This window comes from Rattus norvegicus, chromosome 19 (genome assembly GCF_036323735.1).
Source record: "Rattus norvegicus strain BN/NHsdMcwi chromosome 19, GRCr8, whole genome shotgun sequence".
Classification (NCBI taxonomy): domain Eukaryota; kingdom Metazoa; phylum Chordata; class Mammalia; order Rodentia; family Muridae; genus Rattus; species Rattus norvegicus.
In genome coordinates, this window is record NC_086037.1 from 21,041,473 (window position 1) to 21,064,500 (window position 23,028).

The 23,028-nt window shown below is 43.4% G+C and overlaps 1 protein-coding gene across 1 annotated transcript; it reads right to left on the bottom strand.

Annotated features, from left to right (window-relative positions):
- Positions 1-3,172: 3,172 nt before the first annotated feature.
- On the bottom strand, positions 3,173-7,916 carry LOC134483234 (disks large homolog 5-like). Its single transcript, XM_063278514.1, has 5 exons — positions 7,761-7,916; positions 6,537-6,696; positions 5,175-5,318; positions 4,380-4,542; positions 3,173-3,665 (listed from the first exon to the last, which is right to left on the bottom strand). Exons 1-5 carry the CDS (start codon positions 7,840-7,842, stop codon positions 3,636-3,638), a joined length of 579 nt encoding a protein of 192 aa, XP_063134584.1. The 5' UTR covers positions 7,843-7,916; the 3' UTR covers positions 3,173-3,635.
- Between the last annotated feature and the right edge of the window lie 15,112 nt (positions 7,917-23,028).

Consider the following 23,028-nt stretch of genomic DNA (forward strand, 5'->3'; position numbering starts at 1 on the left):
GACCACACACTGCAGGGGTGAGGTGTCACTGCGGGGATGACCAGCAGTATCCCAGCCTTGGCCTGGGAATAGCCATTGACACCCACACTTTCTGGGGCAACATTGTATCCTGAGGATAGAGTCAGGCCAGGAGCAGCAACTGATGTTCACGAGGGACAAACTTTCTTCACCTACTGCCCATGCTGGCCCTAGGATCTGGGCTTTTTTGGTGACATGAGTGCTGAGCCTCCCAGGTAGATGGGTTTTCAGGGGTCAGGTGGTGCTTGTCACCAAAGATATCCATAAGGATAAGTCATACTGTACTAATTCCCATATTAGATCCCTTCTCACAGGTCACAGAGGCCATAGTGGGTCCTAAATGTGGAGTCAGGTTCCTGTGCACTTTTGAGGAGACTGGTCAGACATTTAGGCTTCGTGATATTTTGTTGGCATTATTTTGGGGGGATTTTATTTTTACTGTTGGGGCCAAACCTGTGGCTGCCATGTGGAGGGAAAAGCTTTGCCAAAGCTGTAGATCATCCCTAATAATAAACTCCTGAATTCTCCCAATCCTGGAACTATCTAGGTCCCTCACATGATGCAACCTTTGGGGCATTCCTCACATAGAATCATGGGGTGGACTGCATCCCAAAGAGAGACAGTGGGAAAAATTCCCCAGTGTCTCCCTGTGGCTGTGACGATGGGAGTGCTGACCAGTGGAATGCAGGCCCCATGTGAAAGCCTTTTGGTTTCTACTTGAGTGGAATCTTCACCATGCCTTTTTTTTTTCTTGAAACACAGGTTGCCCTGGAACTTACAGTCTTCCATCACCCTGACTCAGTTTCCCATGACTGGGATCATAGGCTTAAATTACTATGCCCATTTTTCTTTTTTGTATTTATAAATCTGCTAAAAAGCCAGAAGGATCCAGAATGTAAAATGGTGCGGTCCAAGGCATTTCCAACAGGGGATTCTTGACCTAGGAGTATCCAGACCAGTGTTTATTGTGTGGCTACTTCATTCCCATAACAGCTTATATTTGACAAAGAATTCCAAGTTGTGATATCACTGGGCAGCAGGTGATATCCCATACAGCAGGACTGACTCAGGTTGTAATTAAGGCTGGAGAAACTTACTAGGACCCTGGTAATCCTACCACCCTGGGGCCTTTAGATAGCCTTAATCTGATCTTCCCCCCTGTGCTATTAATCAATTGCTCTTGAAGGTAGATTTGAATTTACAGTCACTGTGAGGCAGGAGAATTAGGACCCTACAGTCACTCTGGGCTCCATAGGAAGAGCCTGTTTCAATAGTAAAAGAGGTCACCTGTGAGTTCTTACTGTCTTCCCTGAGGCCTTACTGCTGGAGTTAGACTAGCTGTCTCACCAATTGAAGTAGAGGGCAGAATGCTGGTGCCTTCTATAGTGAGGACTAGTGACAGATGGTCTATGGAAATTCTAGAAAGGTCTACAAGTATTTATGTCCTGTGCATGGGAACTGCTGGCTTCCCTGTGTCCTTTGCCTTTATTTTGCAGTCCATGGGGCACCTGGAAATGTCCCCAAACCAGGCTGTACACAGGGCCTGTCCCGTGACTCTCACTTGCGCTCAGAGCCTGCCTGATAGTCATAGGTCTGACAGAGCCCTGACACCTGCAGAGACCACTATAAGGGACCCTGCAATCCCCATACTGCCCATCAGTGTCTATAATGTCCCTATACGACACTGAGACGATCTAAGCTCCTTCCAATCTTTATGCTGCATCAGAATCTGACCATTGCTACTTTTGCTCCTCTCATACCCACACTAGAAGCCCTGTACCCACACTAGTCCCAGCTGGCCTGTTGCCTACTGACATTTCATGGACTCTGCCCCAATATTCCCTCTTTGCCTGGGTCCCTGCAACTGTGTCCAGTTCTGGCTGCTTCCCTGCCTCCCCACTTCCATTTTCCAAATGGCCACATTGACACATGGGTTTCTGGGTCTCCCACTCCTCCGATGCTGGGAACAGGTTCCTTCTTTGCTGTTTGAATGGTTGTCCTAACACTGGAGGACCTTGCTTCAAGTAGTGGCAGTCAAACCTGGTGCTGATCGTGTCAGATCTGTCCAGGCTGTCTGTGTGACTGTGGCAATGCGCCTCTGTTTTGGCTGAGTGTTATTTACCTCCCTCATGGCCATGTGATAACCAGACCATGAGCATGTTCATTGTTTGGAAAGAATGGTGTGGAGGACATATGCTCCTCATCCTAGCATTAGTGGAAAAAAGACATAGGTAGATGATGCATTCTAGACCATCCTGGGCTATAGAAACTCTGCCTCGAAGAATGCAGGTGGAGCAGGGCTGGGGTTCAGTTGGTTGCCTAGCAGCCTACCACATTGAGCAGGCACTGCTCAACCACCTGTACATACACATCTGAGATCTCTCTCCTAAATGGGAGGTGATCGTGTCCACCTAGTACAGCACATGCCCTGGAAGGACAAAAGCTACCTACAGGAGCTGTGGTGATGACTCCCAGGTTAGAGCATCTGCTGCTCTCTCAGAAGAGCCACATGGTCCCTAACAATCATCTACAATGGGGAATGCTATTCCCTCATTTGGATCATAAGGGAAATGCACTCAGGAGTGGCCCAGACATACATTTGAAAAAAAAAGATCCATTGAGTTACATGATAAAAATAAATATAATCAGCAACAATAAAAAACACAGCATATGAATGATCAAGTGAAACAGCACCTATAAAAACCTATTTCCCAAAATGAGTTGATGGTCATTATCTTTGTGGTTTAATAATAATGCTGTATTGTAAGAAAAACTGAGGCACATGGTTCTCGATTAGGATTATTCTATATTCCTTTGTGAAAGTTGTCATTTTTTCTGCAGCTCTACATGCATGAGTGTGTGTTACTCAATATCTGGTGCACACAGTCAATAAGGAATGGGTGTTGTAGACTGATATAGACTAGGATGAGCAGAACACATGACAGCATGGATACAGTATGGCAGTGATTACATCATAAAGTGTGTGTCCATAAAATAAGTCACATTATCCACACAGAAGACACTATCACCCTGTGTACCCCTTGGTGGCTTTGAATTCACTGGATCATGCAAAGATCCATATCCAGCTGTCAGTTCTAAGTCTACAGGAGGGGAAAGGACCCTTGAATAAGATGGTGTTAAGTGTCAAGAGTTACAAATCAATTTTTATTCATAAGGAATACAATTTACAAAAAACAGGCATAAAATGAACAACTAAAATGGTATAAAAAATGAAAAACAGTAACAAGAATATATAACTATGAAATAACAAAAAGAAAACTTCAATGAAAATCATAACCAAAAACATTTCTTAACAGCATTTTCTTAATGAACATTTAGAAACACAGTTGTAGTGCTGTTTCTCCTCTAGGACGTGAGATGTCAAGGCAGTCCCCTCAGTTGTCTCTCAAATGGTGTTGTCGGTATGAGAAAGGAGAAATACCTCAATGAGACAGGCTGGCATACGGATACATAAATTTAGGGTCTCTATACATTGAGGAAATTATCTGAGAAGAAGAATATTCCCCCAAAAAGTCTTTGACTGTGAGGATTGTCGTCACAGGGAACTCCTGAGAGAGAAACTCATTCCTCAGGGGGCTGTCTTCCTGGGATCCGTCCTATGCCATGTCTCCTGCAGTTTCTGAGACCTGGGAGGAGAAGGCAGCTATTAAGACACTGATTTGGTGGGGACATGCATACCAGCTGTCAAGTTGCTGCCTTCTGTTCCCTCAGCTGCATTGGACAGACAGCACTGATCTTTTCACTGAAATCATTGCTGATATCTCTGCAGGCTGGGAACATCACCAGCAACCCTCACAGTACTGTGAGAGAACAAGCTGCTCCTCAGACTCTACCAGTGCAAACCAAGAATGGGGAAATGGGGAGAGACCTCATTGGGGTGCAGAAAGAAAGGAGAAGGCCACATGATACCCAGATCAAAGCCAATGACCAGGACTCATTTGCCATTTGCACTTGGTTCTTATCCCTACAAGGTGCTTCCAACCATCACATGACCCCTGTATGACCTTTGTCACACGACCAAAAACTCATTCAAAACTCTTCATAGCATCCAATCTGTGATAGGGAGATGCAGTCATGTGATATGTTATTCCTTTGTCACCATTTCTGGACTGCAGTTTCAAAAAGGGCAGAGAAGTGTACTTGCCCATAATTCAGTTTCTGAAGAGTGGTTAACTTCCCAGAATACTTGTGCATAAACAGAGCAATGAATAACTCTATCACATGAGGAGGGTGACTGATTGGGTGTGGGGAGATTAGAAAGATGATAGGGGAAGCAAAGATGCATCCAATAGGCAAATGGTATCAGACATTGTTAATCTGACTCAGCTGCTTGTTCCTACCACATTTTGCTGGGTCTGGAGGTTGCTGGCCTTCTCCTGTTCGTCTTCATCCTTCGGGTTCAACTCAAACAAATATCGCTGTAACTCCTTGCTCTCCTGCTTCAATGTGACCAACTTCTTCTTCATACATGCCTGGTCCATCAGGAGCCGGCTGTGCAGGTTGCTGGAAACACACTTTGCATAGTAAGATCCTGAAGCCTCTTCCTCCCATTCCAACTGCCAAATCCCACAAACTCCACCAGGACACAGATACCCATAAAGACTTCAAAGAATACATCTCCATACATGTAAGGCTGCTGCACAAACAGCAAACGGCCAATCCAGGGAAGAATAAATTGTTTCTGTGACCCAAGCACCAATAAGAGTCCATGTCTGTCCAAAAGAACAAGGGATCTACAACTACCCATGAGAGCCCAATGCATCGGGACAGCATCAATTAGTAGGCAGTAAACAACCACAAGAGGACAGTAGAACCAAGGGAGGTCATGCTAACCATGTGGTCCACACATTGAGCTTTGTTAAACCTGGTATGACCCCAGAGCCGCAGGTTGGCCTAATAACACTCTGATGCCTGAATCAGTGTAGTTCTATCCAGAGCCTTCTAAAGATGCATAGACACTGCGCTGAGAAGTCACAGTCTCTTATGGAACTGAAACTGAGTCCAAAAGACCCACGGCACAGTGATATTTAAACAGCAGAAGAGATGGGCCCAGAGCTGCAGACTTTCCGGTCCAGAACAAAGAGAGGCAGACATGGCCATTCCACAAGTGATGGGCCCTTCTGACCAGTACTTACCGATAGAAGCTAATCTCCTTCTTGAGCTCCTGAAATTTCTCACGATGTTCAATGTTCTTTGTGTCTAAGTTGTGCAGTAATGACATGACCTCTTTCTCCTTTATCTTCAAGTTTTCATAAAATGGATTTGGCCTGAAGTAGGGGCTGGCCCCAGGAAGATAGAACCCAATGAACATTGAGGTTTAGGATTATATGAACTCAGGCTGTGTCCTGTACTACCCCAGCCCTGGAAGGACACTTTCTGAATTCTACATATTTGGATCTTCTTCAGCTTCAGAAACTTGGAATTGTGTGCCCAGGACAACAGAAGCTAAGCACCCAGATAAAGGGTTCCCTGGCTCACTTTTTTCAATCAGGAGGTCTGGATCTGCATTCAAACCTGTTATGCTGTCAAGAGCCTAGGCCACAGAGCTTACCCAACCACACACACACACACACACACACAAACCCATACACACACACACAAACACACACACACACACAAACACATCCAGAATCCTCTGATTTCAATTTTCCTGTTTTGACAAGTGGAATGCTACAAGCCGAATAACTAATATTCTAGAGGCAGACAGTACACATAATTCTGGAGATGAGACCAGATATTGCCACAAACTTATAATCTGCCCAAGGCATACAAATGTATAGACAAATGTGACCACACAAGCAAAGAACTGTACTGTTGAAAGTGGGGCTTCCAAAATAAAGCACTTACACCTCCATGAAACTATTATACAGGTATATCCTGAGGTCAAAAAACAGACCCCTAAATTCCAAGTGTGCAGGGACATAGAAACATATAAAAGTTGTGCATATGCATGCAGACCTGTGCACACACAGACACACAAACTGGGACACACCCACAAGAAAAGAAAAGTAAACAGACTCAGAGAATGAGAAAGAGAGACAAATATGGAAAGAGCACAATGAGAATCAGTAGACATGTATGCACCATTACTGTCTCAGTGTTTAAGGCACACAGACAAGAAGGAACAGGCCTGAGCCTCAGGCCTTCTAGTTAAGCATGGAGATCAACAATGTGGGACCTGTTACCTAAGGGTGCTGCCATGAGATGATAGCGTTCAGTCACCTTCCTAGCAAGTACAAACACTGTCCACAAACTCACAGCACCTAGAACCTTGCAAAGCTGCCACCTGTCAAGGGCTTTCCAATTGTACACTGGGAACTCATGCTCCAGTGACTTTATCCCTGAATTCTTCACTCAGATCACAAGTTCAGATTTTCAACAGGCGGAATCAGAGAGTCCATTTCCAAACTCACTCCTCACTAAGGGTCAGGTTCTGAATCTCCTCTCTATGGGAGATGAGGTTTAGAACAAGGTCGTTTGTTTGGAGCAATGCAAACCTCGTGCTCATGGATCCACCTGTCACATAAAGGAGGCGTTCTGTCAGCTCATTTCTCTCCTTGGTAGTTAGCTCCAGTTCTCTATTCAGCCTCTCCTCTTCCTCGTTGGCCTGCACCTTGTTTAGGATATTTTCAGGGGATGACATCTGTCTGCAGGCCTCTGTAGGTAGAAGAACAAAAGTGAACCCGCATGGGGCGAATGCATAGAGCATACACAGACCACAGTGAGGTCCAAACAGGAGAACATGGTTGGAAGCCAGTGTCACTGCAAGGAGTTTGGTCTGCGTAAGAGGCATCCTAAGTGGATCACAGTTCCCCCACTACTATATAGAGACCAAGAGATATAAGCAGCCAGGTGTTCCCTATGCCCGCCCACACAGGCTTACAAGTACCAGAGAGATGCCTTCTCCAGGATTATTATCAGGTACGCAGGCTACAACCTGGTTTCAGGACCCTCACCCCTCTGGTTTCAGAAGTCAGATCATCAATTCAGCATCCACAATGACTTGATCGATCAGGGATACTCACATATCCTACACTGTTACTCTAGTCCAATAACTTCGCATTAAAAAGTCATGTAGGGGGGGGACATGGTCAACAGACTTATTAATTCCCCCTACTGAAATGACAAATGCCCCAGAAGTGCCAATAGGTTACAGGCTCTTTCTCTACCTGCTCCATATAGTTTGGCTACTGTAGAAAAATATCTGCCACACAGAACCTCTAATATATGAAGGTAAGATTGGCCCCGTCAGCCAGAGGTAGTCAAAGGAGTTCTAAGAATATAAGGTCATGCCAGGAGCACAGTTCTCTCCCTCTTACTACTGTCAGATAGTCACTGAATTTAAAGAAGCAATGAAAGTGAAGTACATTGATGCCCTGTTTAATTCAGAAAAGTTATCCCCTCCATGACTACTTATGGTGTTATTATATCAATTTAGCATACCGAATGTACTGTAAAAGTAAAGACTAGAAGTTCACCCAATAATAGCATAGGCATTGCCATATCCTCCATGTGGTTATGGAGAAACTAATGATGTGAAAACCTTGACTTTCAGGAATTGTGATAATCATGGAATTCAATATCTGTGGAGATGTTCCAGTGGTTGTGGCCCATTACTAAAAAGGCCAGCGGAAGGCCCCCACACTCACCCCTGACAGGAAGCTCAACATACACTGCCCAGAACTTACTCCACATTCCCCATGTCCTGTGTCCATCATTACCTTTAGGTTTCGTTTGCTTCACTCTAGACTCTTCTCTATCAACATCAACTCTCCCAAAGCGCCTACAAAGACAGGCAAACATGTCTGTGGATATATCCTTTGGACACTAAGAGAAAAAGTAGGGAATTGGTTGTCACAACGATACTGGTGACATCACAGGGATTCCAAGGTCTCTCTAGGAGACAATAGAATGTCCACGAAGGGACGGCTGATGTCACGGAGAACAGACTTTGCCTCCCTGCTAATGTTCTCCCTGTACTGAGCAAAAGCTGATGTGCCCTTTTCAGGAGACTTCCCTGTGGCATAGCCACTGAGCACCACATGCTTCCAAAGCCAAATTTGACTCTAGGCTTGATTGGAAAAACCTAAGTCATTGCTATGTATCTAAATGAGTGCTTCCTCCCCAATCCCTGCACAGAAATGTTTCATCCTACCTCAAATTCTCCTCAGTCAGCAATATTACCCATTAAAGATTACTGAGAAATCACACCAGTTCCTATAAGTAGCCAAAGAGGTCTCCTGTCTCATCATGTGCAGGTGCATGAAATCACACCCAGAAATAGCCTGTAGGATAGGTTTCGATGTGGGTGTGTGTTATAGGTACAACCTGAAGCTTTGTGCTTAACATTTGACAGTTGCCACCAGATTCCTTAGGAGAAAGAATTGCATTCATTATTGTCCTGGCAACAAAGTGGTGATCTGTTAGCAGAGGAAACTGAAATATTGGATCTACCAGTGAATGCACCCTCAGGCTGAGTGTGGGGCTCTCCTCTTTGCACTTAAGTTACCAAAGCAGGATTGCTTACAGGCCTCTCTAAGCTATAACGTGTAAGGTCATCTGAAAAAATAAAATAGTCAGCAGATGTGTGTGTGTGAGGGGGTGCAGCCAATGGAGTAGGACAAGCCTAGAGACATAACTCAGTGTACAGAGTAAGAAACAAGCATCTTCACTCCTGTTTCATGGATCACCCCACAAAACACAAAAGCATCTATCGTACTAAAAAAAAAAAACCAAGTTATTTTATTGAATGCATACACTAATACTGTTTACAGTATTAGTAGCAAAGCTCAGATTTTGGGGGCAGATCCATGACTTGAACTATCTTCCTGACAACATATAAAGCAATAAATAAATAAATAAATAAGAAAAAAACAGAAAAATAAAAAAACACAAAAAGCACGAGCCTCTCATGTGAAGTTACAGAAGAGAGATCCAGTGGTCACTTCTGACCAGGCCATTTTAGCTATGACGGTGCATTGTGACCCTTAATTTGATGGGTCCTATATAAAGCTTTGTGCAATATTGTCATTTTAACAAACCTCATCCAGAACATACATAACAACACAGGATATGATTGCCATGTCCTTGCTGTGTATCAAGTTATTTTTCTGTGTCCTTGATTGACAGGCATATTACAGCAACAATCTGAGATGGCTGGTAGACTTGGAAGAAAGTGGATATGAAAGATCCCCATTTATATATCAGTACAGCCATTTCTTAAGAATGAGAATCTTTTAAGCTGGCCCTCGCTTAGCCCCTTGACATTAGACATTAGACCAGAAAGTACAGAAAGCACATTCCCACCCACTCTCTAGGAAGCTGCCCGACCATAAGAACAGAGGGTATAGAACATATTTACTGCAGGGCAATTACAAGACAGGAAACATCTCTGGGAAGCTGACTGACCACTATAGAAGTGAGATGTCCTTGGTACTGAATGCAGCTGTGCTATAGGCTGACATAGCTATAGCCTTGTCCTGGGAACTCCCGAAGAGAAACACCTGCCAAGACATATATCCTTGGTCCTTGTCCTGGGAACCCCAGGATAAGAAAACATATATCAAGTCAGACATCCTTGGTACTGAAATAGCTGCATTGATGTGGTTATGGCCTTATCCCAGGAATTCCAGGCCGAGAAACATCTGCCTAGTTATCCTTGACACCGAAATAGCTGAGCTAATGAAACTGTGTGATCGTAAATGACTGTTTAAGCTGTACATTTCTGTAGTTCGAGGTTCCTCACATCCCTCCAGCGTGAGGACCGTGTCGAGCCCCAGTGCATTGGTATCCCAAAGTAAACCTCTTGTTTTTACATCAAGACTGAGTCCTGTGTGTTCATGGGGTGGTGATTGTCCTCAGGACTGGAGCGAGAGTCTCCTCTGTCTGAGCGTCTTTCAGATAAAGCTATAGTTGTGGGTTACACACCTCAGTTCTCATTGGCTAATGCTGTCCTCACAGTCCTTGGAGGCCCCTTTGTAAGACTACCTGTTGGAAAGTGGAAGCAGCTTTATTTGAGCTCAAAGTGAACCTGACGAGCAACGTAGAGAACAAGATGGGGTAATTGAGATCCTGTCTAAAACCAGCACTGAAACCCACCCTTCAATCAAAGCATCATCTACCAATTCTTGAATTTTTACCATTCTCTGCCAACCAGTCTTTCATTCAGGAAAGGTAGAAAAGAACTGGAAAAGATCTTTGTATTCTAAGGACCTTGATCTGTCTTTCCTTAGGTCCACGTTAAGAACAAATGAAATGGGTATCACCATCTGAACAACTTAGTATCACCTACTCAGCATTTCTAGCCTAATACTGTGCCAATGGAATCTCAAGCTTCCCTGAGTGTTGCTGCCCCAGCAAGAAGAATGAAGAACTGAGGTCAAACCCCAGTGAACCTTTCAAGGGGTTAGAAGAAAGCCATCAGAGATACTGCACTTCAGTGTCCTTAGATTAAATCAAGATGATACAACGTGAATCTAGTGTGCTATTCAACCATACATCTTCCTCACAACCCCACCTATCTGAGGTCATTGCTTGGCAGAATTCATGCCCCCCATCCTAGATATTTCTTGATTCATTGCTGCCAAGCGCCAGGTTTCCTGAGTTTTGTTTTTTATAGAATTGGGTGTAGTCAATCATAATTGCCCTCTGTAAGAAATGACAAATATCAATAATAACTGACCACACTGTACTACAAGTACAGTAGTGGAAAATTCAGCATAACTGAGGAGTGGGAAATCACCACTGTGTCCTGGCCTTTCTCTGCCCATATCACAGCTCACAGGCGGCTGGGGCAAACCTTGAGTTCCTCTGTAGAAACAGAGTGAGGGTGAATGGACACTGAGCAGGCAGAGCAACACAGCTGAGGCAACTCAATTCCAGCAACAAATGCATTATTTGTTTCCCATCTTAACAGCTCCTTTTGAGGACTTGTCCCCACACCTAGCTTAAACACAGCAATTTTCATACATGCCCGCCTGCTATTTCTATTGTTGCTGTAATACGCCTCCACATCATAGATTTCAAAAAAGAAAGAAAATAAACCTGACACTGAGAAGGGTGATGCCTGTCAACATCTAGTGTGTTGGGGGCCCAGGTATGGTCACAAATAACCAGGACACAGGGGATGCAGAGCAAAGGCAGATGCAACTGCATGCAGCTGCAAGTTTATTAACCCTTATATAGGCATGAATATGGATTACCTCACTTTCCCTTTTGGCAAGATATAATAAGATCGTTATTCCCATGATACCAGGAACGACTAAGGCAAGACTAGGCAAAGATGTGAGACTGAGCAAAGGCTTCTCCCTAATATATCTGTATAGCAAATCACCCCTCTTCCTAGCATCACAATATACTTGTCATAACCCAGAGAGCATGAGAGCCGCTTCCACAAAAAAGGGACACAGTACAGCATAGTGTAAGGTAAAGTGAGAAAAACATTTTCTTCTCAAGGGCAGCATTCCAGCCACCTGCTTGCATCTCTCAGCCGTCTTTCCTTGATCCTGTCTGGGAAGTTTCTCTCAGTGACTCCACAATTTCTCTCTTTGTCCTTTTGTTTTAAAAGTAACACTTTCTATAACATAGCTAAATGTCCTTGAAGGGGTTTAATCATGCAAAAAGAAAGCAATATAATATATAATGTATGCAACCTTTAATGAGTGTATCTATTTTCTTAGGGGTATTTTTCAGATACCTTCCCAGATCTGGATTTAACTTTGGTAATTGTTATCTGTCTACAAAATCAACAATATCGAATAAATATTCCAGTTTTCTGGCGTAAAGTCCACGGGAGTAATAACTAATGATTTTGGAATTTGCTCGGTGTCTATTGTTATGTCCCTCATTTCATTTCTGATTTTTAATTCATGTATTGTCTCTCTTGTGCATTGTTAGTTTGAGGAAGTGGTTGTCTCTCTTGTGGATCTTCTCAAAAAAAAAAAAAGAGGAAGAAAAGAAAAAGACAGCTCTTGCGTTCCTTGACTTTGTATTTTTCTCTTTGTTTCTAAAGGCTTGATTTCAACCCTGAGTTTATTGCCCTTCATCAGATCCTACCAGACTCTCTATGGGATGAGGCTTTGCCTCCTCTTGGTAACAGCAGCATGGAATAAATGAAGCTTCTGCGGATCTCTGTTGTGGTGTTGCATATCACAATCTCACTGAAAACCATGCATAGCCTGGTTTTAGGCTCTATTAAAGCAGCCCACTATTTCAGTGTTCCCTGTAAGGTGCCATAGAATGATAGTAACATAATTCTGCATGCATATCGACAGGTTTCTACACGGTCTTCTGGGTCATTTAATAATAATTTATAGTGAGTTCATGGATGAACACACACTCACACACACACACACACACACACACACACACACACACTTTACTGACATGGTGCATATTCTTTGCACACCAAAAATAAAGTGAGCGTTACTGAAAATGCACCAATAGTGCAATCGATGGAGGGAGCTGTGGGGAAGCTGGGGCTTAGAGTTACTTAAAAGACCGATGCAGATTCTCCTTCTATTGGAGGAGAAACTTGATAGACAATGTGGTTCTTTATTTTCTTTCTCTTGAGCACACAGGACTAGGGTGGCAGCTAGGGCTTTGAGTGTATTCGGCAAGTACTGTAGCACTGAATTAAATCCTAGGGCTGGAACCCTATTAATCGTCTACAACAATTACAGGGCAGGCTGGATGACGACACTCAGCTGACAATGTGGACATCTCAAGACAGTCACTGGACAATGGCTGACACACTTGTCTGAAGACTGGAAATGTTTCTTGATCTTGGAGAGGAAAGAAGGACCCTCCAACTACACTGTCCTCAAAGGAAGTTTATTCAGGTGAGGGATGACATGGATTGTTTTGTCTCACGTCACACATGTCAGTAGAAAATATCCTAGGTATTGGATGCCGCTGTTAGCATTAACAGAACAAAGCACATAGTGTTGGGAAGATTAATAAATTATGAGTAGGATTAGAAAACCCCAAGCCTCTTCCAGGTTCTAGGAGAGCAAAAAAAAAAAAAAAAATACCACGAAATACAGTATTAATGGGATAGTTTGGTTAAATCTAGTTACTAGTTTCTATTGTGATACCTATTGTCAGTGCCTGCGCCGACAGTGTGTGATTATCGGGTGTAGGTTTGTGGGGTTGAAAGAAAACACGTACACGGGTCACCCCTTTTTAGCCAGTGCCACCAAGGCTTTACTGAGATCTCCTTATATACCAGAGGCAAAAGCTGTGGAAAAACAACAAGGCAGGTGAAAATCCCCAACCAGGATAATAGGACAAGTCTGTGTGGTGAAAGTTCCAGCCCACTCAGGGGCATAAACAGCTTCTTAAAAACAAGAAGCAGGAAAGCTCAGTGGGGAGGAAGGGTGCCATGGAAAATCCCAGCCCAAATCAGGTGCTAAGAGCAGCTGTCAAAGGTGTAAACAATTTCTTGCTAGAGCAGGCTGAAAGGCTCAGCGAGGGGGGAGGGAAACACCAAGGTAGGGCCCAACAGGAGCCTTCACTGGTGGCTCTAATGTTTCACTTTCCTCTGCCAACTGGCCTCCACACTGTTTCTAGCACCATAATGATTTCAAGTCTTCCTCCTAAGGAATTTTGTGGCAACCATTGAATGCTAAGCACAAGGCTTCATGGGTGTTCCCCTAACACACACCCATGTTGCAACCTTCCATGCAGGCTATTTCTTGATGTGATTTCAAGCACCTGTACATAATAAGACAGGAGAACATTTTGACTGCATATTCAAACTGGTATTATTTCTCAGGAATTTTTAATGGCTAATATTGGTGAAGGAGGATAATTTGAGTTAGGATGAGACATTTTTGGGCAGGATTTGGAAGGAAACATTCATTTAGATGCATAGGAATTACTAAGGTTTTTATAATCAAGCCTTGAGGAAAATTTGGCTTTGGAAGCAGGAGATGCTCAGTGGCTCTGCCCCGGGAAAGTCTCCTGGAAAGGGCACCTCTGCTTATGCTCAGTACAGGGAGAACATTAGCAGGAAGGCAAAGTCTGTTCCCCATGACATCAGCTGTCCCTTCTTGGACATTCTATTGTCTCCTAGAGAGTTCTTGGCGTCCTCTGCTATGTCACCAATGTTGTAGTGACAACCAGTGCCCTAGTTTCTCTCACTACGAGTCTGGCAGATACATCCTAAGACATGTTTTCCAGTCTTAGAAGTGTTTTGGGAGGGGGGATGTCGATTGTGGAGAGACTAGGGTGAAGGTGTCTGACCTTTCGTCTCAAAGAAATGATGGACAAAGAAAGTGGTTCTGGGGAATGTGGAGTAAGTTCTGGGCAGTGTCTTTTGAGCTTTCTGTTGAGGCAGGGGGAGGGATGGTGGGGGTCCTGCAAGCTTAAGCTGACCTTTCTAGCAATTGGCCACAACAACTGGAGCATCTGCAAAGGAATTGAATTTCCATGAATATCACAATTCCTGAAGGTCATGGATTTCAGAATTCTTTTCTGTAAGAAAGCACAACAGAGGCTAATAGGAGGAAAACTTCAAGACAATGAACTAAACTATACCCAAGAAAAACCAAGAAATTAATCTTCTCTCAATAATTTAAAAAAAGAGAAGCACACAAACATAATTTCACCTATAACCAGAAAAAGAAGAGAATGCAGCAATCATTGGCTTTAATATCTGACCTGATCCTCTTTCCCTAATCCCCGAGCTCCCAGGGGACAAACTGCCAGCCAAAGTGTATGCAAGGATGCTCTATGGTTCTAGGTGAGTCCTGTTGCCCCACCAAAGGCAGATCCTAGAGGTGTGAGGTGGGGATGGATATGTGTGGGTGCAGGAGCACTGTCACATAGGCAAAGCTGAGCAGAAACAGGATGTAAGGTTTGATGAGGGGAGGCTGGAAAGCAGGACAACAGTTGAAATGTAAATAAATAAAATAACCAATTAATAAAAAATAGCCAAAAATAAAATAAGTAAAAAGGTAAATGACAATTAAACCAAACCAACCAAACAAACAAACAAAAATCCCTGTGGTGGATTGGCCTAATGCTGCTTGTATTTTAATGCTAATTTGGAGAACTCAAGACTGGTTAACCCCAAATAACTGACCCTGTTCCCAGTTAACTGTGATTATAAAGAAGCCAACAGCCAACAGCAGAGAGATGGGGGAGGTGAGCTTTGAGGGCTTTGCTAGAGAGGATCATGAGGAGGGAAGAAGGAAGAAGAAGCTGCCATAGAATAAAGGAAGAACTTGTGTGATGGAGAGGAGAGAGGAAGAGGACAGCAGCCATGGTTAAGGGAGAGGAGAGCCTGGTCCTGAGGGCTGTCCAAGTGGAACAAAGAGCAGCCAAGATGCTACACAGCCAGTAAGAGTTGAGCGTTATTGTTTGGAAAGTAGATCTGATACCATGGAGGGCAGGCAGCTGCCCAGCTACTGTGCTGACTAATGTACACTAAAATAAATTTAACAAAATATGTATAACCAGTAAGACAGCTCTGTAGAGGATCCTAAAAGGATTACTTTAGTTTGAAGGGAAGGACAAAATACCAGAGAACACAGGGGATAAATTAATAAAACTAGGAAAGTTAATCAAAGAAGACTGTGAAAACCACAAAAATTAACAAAATGACAAAATTTAATACATAGGTTTAAATAATAATTACATATCACTAAACTCAATATCTAGGGTGGTGGGGCATGAATTCTGCCATGGTCTGAACTCAGAAAGGTGGGGTTGGGAGAAACATGTGTGGTTAAATAGTCCACCCACATTGTGTCAATGTGATTTAATCTAAGGACAAAGAAGTGGAGTATCTCTCACGGCTTTCTTCTAACCCCTTGAAAGGATCACTGGGGTGTGGCCTCAGTACTTCATACTTCTTGCTAGGTCAGCGAAACTCAGGGAAGCTTGAGATTGTCACAGCACAGTATTAGGCTAGATATACTGAGTAGATGATACTAAGTTGTTCAGATGGTGATACCCATTTGCATGTGTTCTTAATGTGGACCTAAGGAAAGAGAGATCAAGGTCCTTAGAATAGAAGGGACATTCCCAGTCCTTTTCTACCATTCCAGACTGAAAGGCTGGTAGGGAGAAAGTGGTAAATAAGAAAGAATTAATAGATGATGCTTTGAATGAAGGGTTGGTTTTTGTGCTGGTTTTAGACAGGGTCTCACGTATCCATGTTGCCCTCTCCCTGGCTGGCCCGGTTCACTTTGAAGTCAGTGCTTCCACTTTCCAATAGACAGTCTTACAAGAGGGGCCTCCGAGGTCTCTGAGGACAGCATTAGCCATTGACAGTTGAGGTGTGCAACCCACAACTATAGTTTTAGCCACTTTGTTCCATGTCTACCAGCTATTTCAGATTGTTGCTGTTCTATGCCTGACAATCAAGGACACATAAAAATAACCTGATAGAGAGCAAGGACATGGTGATCACATCCTTGCCTCTGCTGTATGTTCTGGATGAGGTTTGTTAAAATTCCAATATTGCAAAAAGCTTTATATAGGGCCCATCACATTAAGGGTCACTATGCACTGTTTCATCTAAAATGGCCTAATCAGAACTGACCGCCAGACAACACTTCCTGCGAAGTTCCTATGAGAAGCTTAAGTTTTTTGTGTTTTTTCTTCTTCCTTCCTTCCTTTCTTTCTTTCTTTCTTTCTTTCTTTCTTTCTTTCTTTCCTTCTTTCTTTCTTTCTCTTTCTTTCTTTCTTTCTTTCTTTCTTTCTTTCTTTCTTTCTTTCTTTCTTTCTTTGCTTTATAGGTTTAGAGGAATGTATTCTGGGCCACGGACCTGCCCCTAGTATCTTAGCTATGGATGTGATCAATCAGTGTTAGTGTATGCATTCAATAAAATGTCCATTTTTGACTAAGGTAGATGCTTCTCTATTTTGTGGGGTGACCCATTGTCAAAGTGTAGTGAGTTGGGGCCCTGGGTATGGTCACATACCCCCAGGACACAGGGGGTGCAGAGCAAAGGCATAAGAAACTGCATGCAGTTGCAAGCTTTATTAATCCTTATTAAGCTAAGAATATGCATCACTACAATTTTCATTGTGTCAAGATACCATAAGATTATTATTCCCAGGATACCAGGAACAATGAGGGAAGATTAAACAAAGAAAGACGAATAAACAAAAGCTTCTTCTAAAAATATTCATATAACAAATAACCTCTCTTATTATAATCAAAATATACTCACCATTACCAAGAGAGCGTTAGAACCACTTCCACAGAAACGGGACACAGCAGAACATAATTTAAGGCCAAGTGAGAAAAACATTTTCTTCTCCAGGGCGGCATTCCAGCCCCTACTTGAATCTGTCACCAGGCCTTTCTTGACCCTGCCTGGGAGCTGCATCTCTATGTCTTAACAATTCCTTCTTTTTTCTTTTGTTTTAAAGTAACACTTTACATAACATAGCTAAAGGTCCTTGTAGGGGTTTAGTCATGTAAAAATAAAGCAACATAATACATAATGTACATAAGATTATGGCAAAACTAGTTCCTCCCATGCTATGGAAAATCCTTTGAAGCCAAGCCTTGGGATCTAATCCTGTCAATTGATCAGCCAATAATTTCGCTATTTCCATAGGGGTAGTATCTTCCAGCTGTTTACCAGAAGACATTCAAACATCATATTTCAAGGCATTAATTACTTTTGAAGCACTTTCATTACCCTCTAAATAGGCTTGAATTAACTTCCAATCATGTTCTGTGTCATTATCCATATATTTACTAACAGTCAAGTAGTAGGATTTCATCAGGATAAGCAATATAAGCCCGATAACTGGCATTGTTCGCAGCAGAAGAAACCATGAGTAAAACACACATTGCTAAGAATAAGTGCTCAGTAGTAAAGGACTTTCCTGAAGGAGACAAAATTATTCCTTTCAGTGCTTAATCGCTTCACCTGACCCCACATAGGTAATAGGGTTGTCACTGCACGGATCCTTATCCATTGTTGTTTGTGGACACTAAGAGAAGCCAGGGCCTCAGTAATGGAGGACACCTCCTCATCTCCTGAGAACATCCATCAGGAGAAAATGTAGCTGGTTTAACTGGATTCCTTTGAGGGTAGGGAGCAGTTCTTATTATTCTGTGCTTGGATCCATCTCCCGGGTAACCAGAATAGTCTCCCATCCTGTAATGAGACAAAAACCCTCTCCCCTATATACAATGATGTCCCTTCCTGCCATTCAGCATCCCGGGCAATTTTTATCCATACTGTCTGTTCCATGCCTTCTTGGGGGAAGTTCAACAAAGTGTCTATCGGCTTTTGATATAACTTCACCTTGTGGTAAATTAAGAAAATTAATAACGTATAATGCTTGTGCCAATATAGCCCTGGGACTGGTCTGCAAACTCCATTCAGGTTGCATAAGGCCATCTCTTTTCCCCCTTTTTAATTTTATAATTTGTCATTTCAGGGTATGGTGAATTCTTTCAACAAAAGCTTGTCCTTGTTTATTGTGTTCTGTACCAGTAATATGTACAATATGATATCATTGACAAAATTGTTTATATTGATAAGAAATATATGTTGGTCCATTATCAATTTTAATTTTAGAAGGCAGTCCCATAACAGCAAAAGTTTCCAATAGATGCTGTATAACATGAGCAGTGCGTACTCCTGGCAATGGTGTAGCCCACACAAATTTTGAAAAATTATCTATGCTTACATGTATATGTGAAAGGCGACCAAACTCAGAAATATGGGTTATATCGATCTGACACGATGTATTAAGTTGCATCCTTCTGGGATTAATTTGAGATGGAACACATTTTATACGTGAAGACTAACACATAGGACAATTAGCAATAATTTGTTTGGCTTAAGAATAGGGAAGCTTATATTTAATATGTAAATATCCTGTATTGGCATGATTATGACTGTGTTCTTCTGGGGTAGCAAATGCCACTAATTGATCTACCATATGATTGCCAAGTGTTAAAGATTCTGGAAATTTTGAATGTGATCTAGTATGTGTAATGAATATTCTAGAGTTTCATAATAACAATAGTCCTTTAATATGTGAGAATAACATTTAATATAGGCTTAGATGTAGAAACAACAGCAGTCGCAATATTCTGTACTACTCCTACAACATAAGCGGACTCAGCTATAATATTTTTACATCATGAGTAAAATCCTGGAATACATTAATTACCGCTAATAATTCATTTTGTTGTACTGACCAAAAAAAGATTCTTGTCCCCAAAATTAATCTTTGGTCCAATAAGCCATCTTGGTGTTAGAACCATCTGTAAACACAGTAAAGGCTGATGGTAATGGATCAACAGAAATTAGTGTATTTATCAAATTTTTTTTGGTTTTTTAAAGCAATCCCACAATTTACTATGGGGAGGATGAAATTCAATATTTCCAGTGTAAGAAATCATGGCTAATTGAAAAACCTCAGACATCTGCATTAAATATTCCACTTTATCTTTCCTTAATGGGAAAACAATAGCAGCACAATCATATCCCCACAGTGTAACAGGTCTTTGTATGCCTTGCTGAATAATTAAAGAAATTTGTTCCTCATAATTTGTTAATGTTTGGTTAAAGTTTTATTTAATTTATATCCATTCTAAAGGCAACTCATCCTGAGCGAAAGTGCCTGTAGGATATTCAAGAGTATTTAAACATATAATTTAATAACTCTATCTGGATCAATACATGCCAAATATGCATCTTTCCATTTTCAGAAAAGATACCCTTGCATGCCTTCATATAAGCATTAATATCCCCAGCCTCCTTTATAGGTAATAATGCTCTCCTGTACTCTTCATTAGCATTTTCAAAAGCAAGCATTTGCAGCAGTTGTCCTCCAGCTTCCTCTCCTACCATTGTTCTTTCCAATGTTAATTTTAATATACATAAAAACTTAATACATGGTTCATAGAAAGCTACTACCTTTTTCAACCAACCAGTATCATCCTTTATAATAAGTCGGTTGGGCCACACCTTGAATCAATGCTGGCCTAATTATAGGAAAAGAAAAAGCAGGTGAATTCGTCATCATCATCTTGTGAATCTAATGGTCAACATGCCATCCTCGGGAAATGACTTAGAAAAACCTGCTTCAGGCAGTGGTGCAGAGGGCAAAACTTTTACTTTCGTTTTGTCTTAATGAAGCTCTAGCTTCTTGTTCTGTATTCGTTATTACCCTGTCTGCATTCATGGCCTGGAACACAGTAAAAATTACAGCCCAAAGAGACCAGAAATTGAAATCTTTTTGCCCTGCCTAACAGCCTTTTTCACCTTAACTTTCACTTTGACCCAGACATCAGAATCCCTGGAACCCTCGTCAGGGAATCATGGAGTTTACTCTTGCTGTCTCTAAACACTTTTCTAAACCAGCCTACGAGACATGAATTCCCTGAACTCTTAAAGATGCTTAAGCATAGCGAGATGAAGAGAAGATTTATCTTGTCCCATTTCCTTGTAATAAAATGTACTTACCTTATCTGACTGTCCAGACTTACCTTCAGGGACCCTGTTCCAGTGCCATAGGTCGACGTCTAGGGAGTTGGGAGCCATGCGTCAGGTCTCATTCCTTTCTGTGTTTCCCGATGCTCAGTGGCCATGCCACTCCAGCATGCTTTGAAATGAACCAGTCTGGAACCACCACCACCACCACCACCACCACCACCACCACCACCACCACCACCACCACCACCAATTTGGTTTTGTAAATAAAGTTTTATTGCCATCACCATCCTCAGCATTTACATCCTGTTCAGTGCTGCTTCTGGCTGCAGCTGCAGGGCTTAGGAGCCACAGAGCCCTTTAGGCTCCCAGAGCTGAGAGCATTGACCATTAGCCTTGTTTGTGAAAGAGGTGACTGACCCCTGTGCTCGAGGTGGCCTTTCCGTGCCCCTTAACCCATAGCATAGGTCTCTGTGCCATCCTCTCCCTTTGCTATGGTGTGCACTTCCTGGTACATTTCCGTTAGCTCTTGACATTTCCAGAGCATTGGTCTTGCAAATTGAATTTGCATGGCACCAGGAATAGACCTGATAGCAGGGTGTGGGACACTCCCTATGGGGACCCTGCCCAGGGGCATAAGCTTACTTTTCCAGTCAACTCCCTGAACAGTGAGCCTTTGTGGGACAAGGTACTTCACGACATGACTTGACCTCTCTGCAGTGCACCCAATCCCTGCTTGGCTCAGATGTCCCCCAGAGAGATTGTGTGTGTGTCCCCAGTAGAGGCAGCACTCTGTGTGGTGGCATTGACATGGCATCCAGGAAAGTCAAAACCAGAGGGACATGTCGGGCAGTTGGAAGCAGATGTCTGTGTCCATGGAGAGAAGGATGGACTAGACACTCCTACAGGGGGTGAGCTGAGAAGCACTTCCTTGGCTTTTTCACAGCCGTGTAGGCTGCATGCCATGCTGTGTACCCATGCTGTGCTGAAGCCCCAGGCTTTGAGTCTCCCACAGCTGCTGTGTCCTGGGTCCAGGGTAGGATTAAGCAGACTTCAGCAGGAGAAAGGTGAAAACCCTGGTTGCAGGGTGGGGATGGCACAGTCATAACACTCCTGCACATGAGGCCCCTGACTTAGAGCCGTACAGCAGCTGTGACAAGCCAGCTCTGGTGACACTCATCTGCAATGCCAGGCCATGGGGGGTAGAGGCAGTAGGATCAGTTGTTTAATTATCCTTGGCTACACGGCAAGTTCGAGGCCAGCCTGGGCAACTTTGTCTATTAAAATAAGACAAAACTAGGTCTTGACTCTGAGCATCACTGCCTGTACCTGGCATGGTTGCCCCACCCCAGGTAAGAAACCCCTCTGTCCAGAGGCCAAAACTGCAGGAGACCCCTGGCCAAGTGTCTATACAGCGCCCTGTTTGACTGGTCTGTGCTGAGGACCAACCACGCTCTCCTCAACAGGAAGGACATGGGAGAGGCTGTTTCTGTGAGGTCCCGGGCCCTGAGACGGCCAAGAATAAACCCTGTCCTTGGGAAAGCCATGGAGACTAGGAACCCAGGGGATCTCTGCAAACACCAGGGCTGGCAGGGGACTCTGATCCTCTACAGCAGCTGCTCTCAATCTGTGGGTTCTACATCAGAGCTCCTGCACACCAGACATTTACATTACAGTTCCTCACAGTAACAAAGTTACACTCATGAAGTAGCTCTCCAATAAGTTTATGTTGGGATCACAACATGAGGAACTGAAATAAAGAGTCACAGCATTAGGAAGGGTAAGAACCGCCATTCTATAGGAACCCAGGCATCTGCACTCGGTGTCTGGGAGTGTGATAGGCTAGGCTTCACCCTCAGCGATGCCAGCATGTGGGCACCAAGCCCAGGTTCCACCCCAATGCTTCCTGGATATGTGCAGGCCTGGTTCCATCAAGAAGTAATAAAGGGACCCTTGGCAAAAAACACTGGGTACCAAACAGGTCAGGAAAACACACCCCCTCTGCTGCAACCCCTCTCAGGAGGGCTAGTCTTCCCAGGAGGCCCTGGCTATAACCAAACCTTGTCTCCCAGTGCTTGCCCATTGGTGTCTTGGCCATATTCAGATTTGAGGACTTTGAACAGAATAGCTTCCAGCAGATTTGCATCAATGAATCCAACAAGTAGTTGCAGTCCTACTTCACCCAGCACACCTTCAAGCTGGAGCAGGTGAGAGTGGACACCTATTCCCCAGCCCAGCCCAGCCATCACCCTGAATGTGAGCTGTGTCCATCAGTATCAGCAGGATGGGGCCTGGGCACCATAGGTTCCCCAGGACCTAAAGCTATGTCCTTGAACTCAGTGCCATGCTCAGCCCTTCCAGCCTCTTTCAACCCTTCTGGAAGCTCAACTGCTCCTGCAGCAAGGCAGCAGTGTGCACATTCTGTCACGTCATTTGTGTGTGTCTACAGGAGGTCAGAGCCTGTCCCCTCTGGTCCTTTCTTTTGCTGTATTTGCCTTTCTGAGGAGGCAGCACCCACAGGTATGGGAGGCAGCCACATGCATATTCTGCAGCCATGTCTGATTCCTCTGAG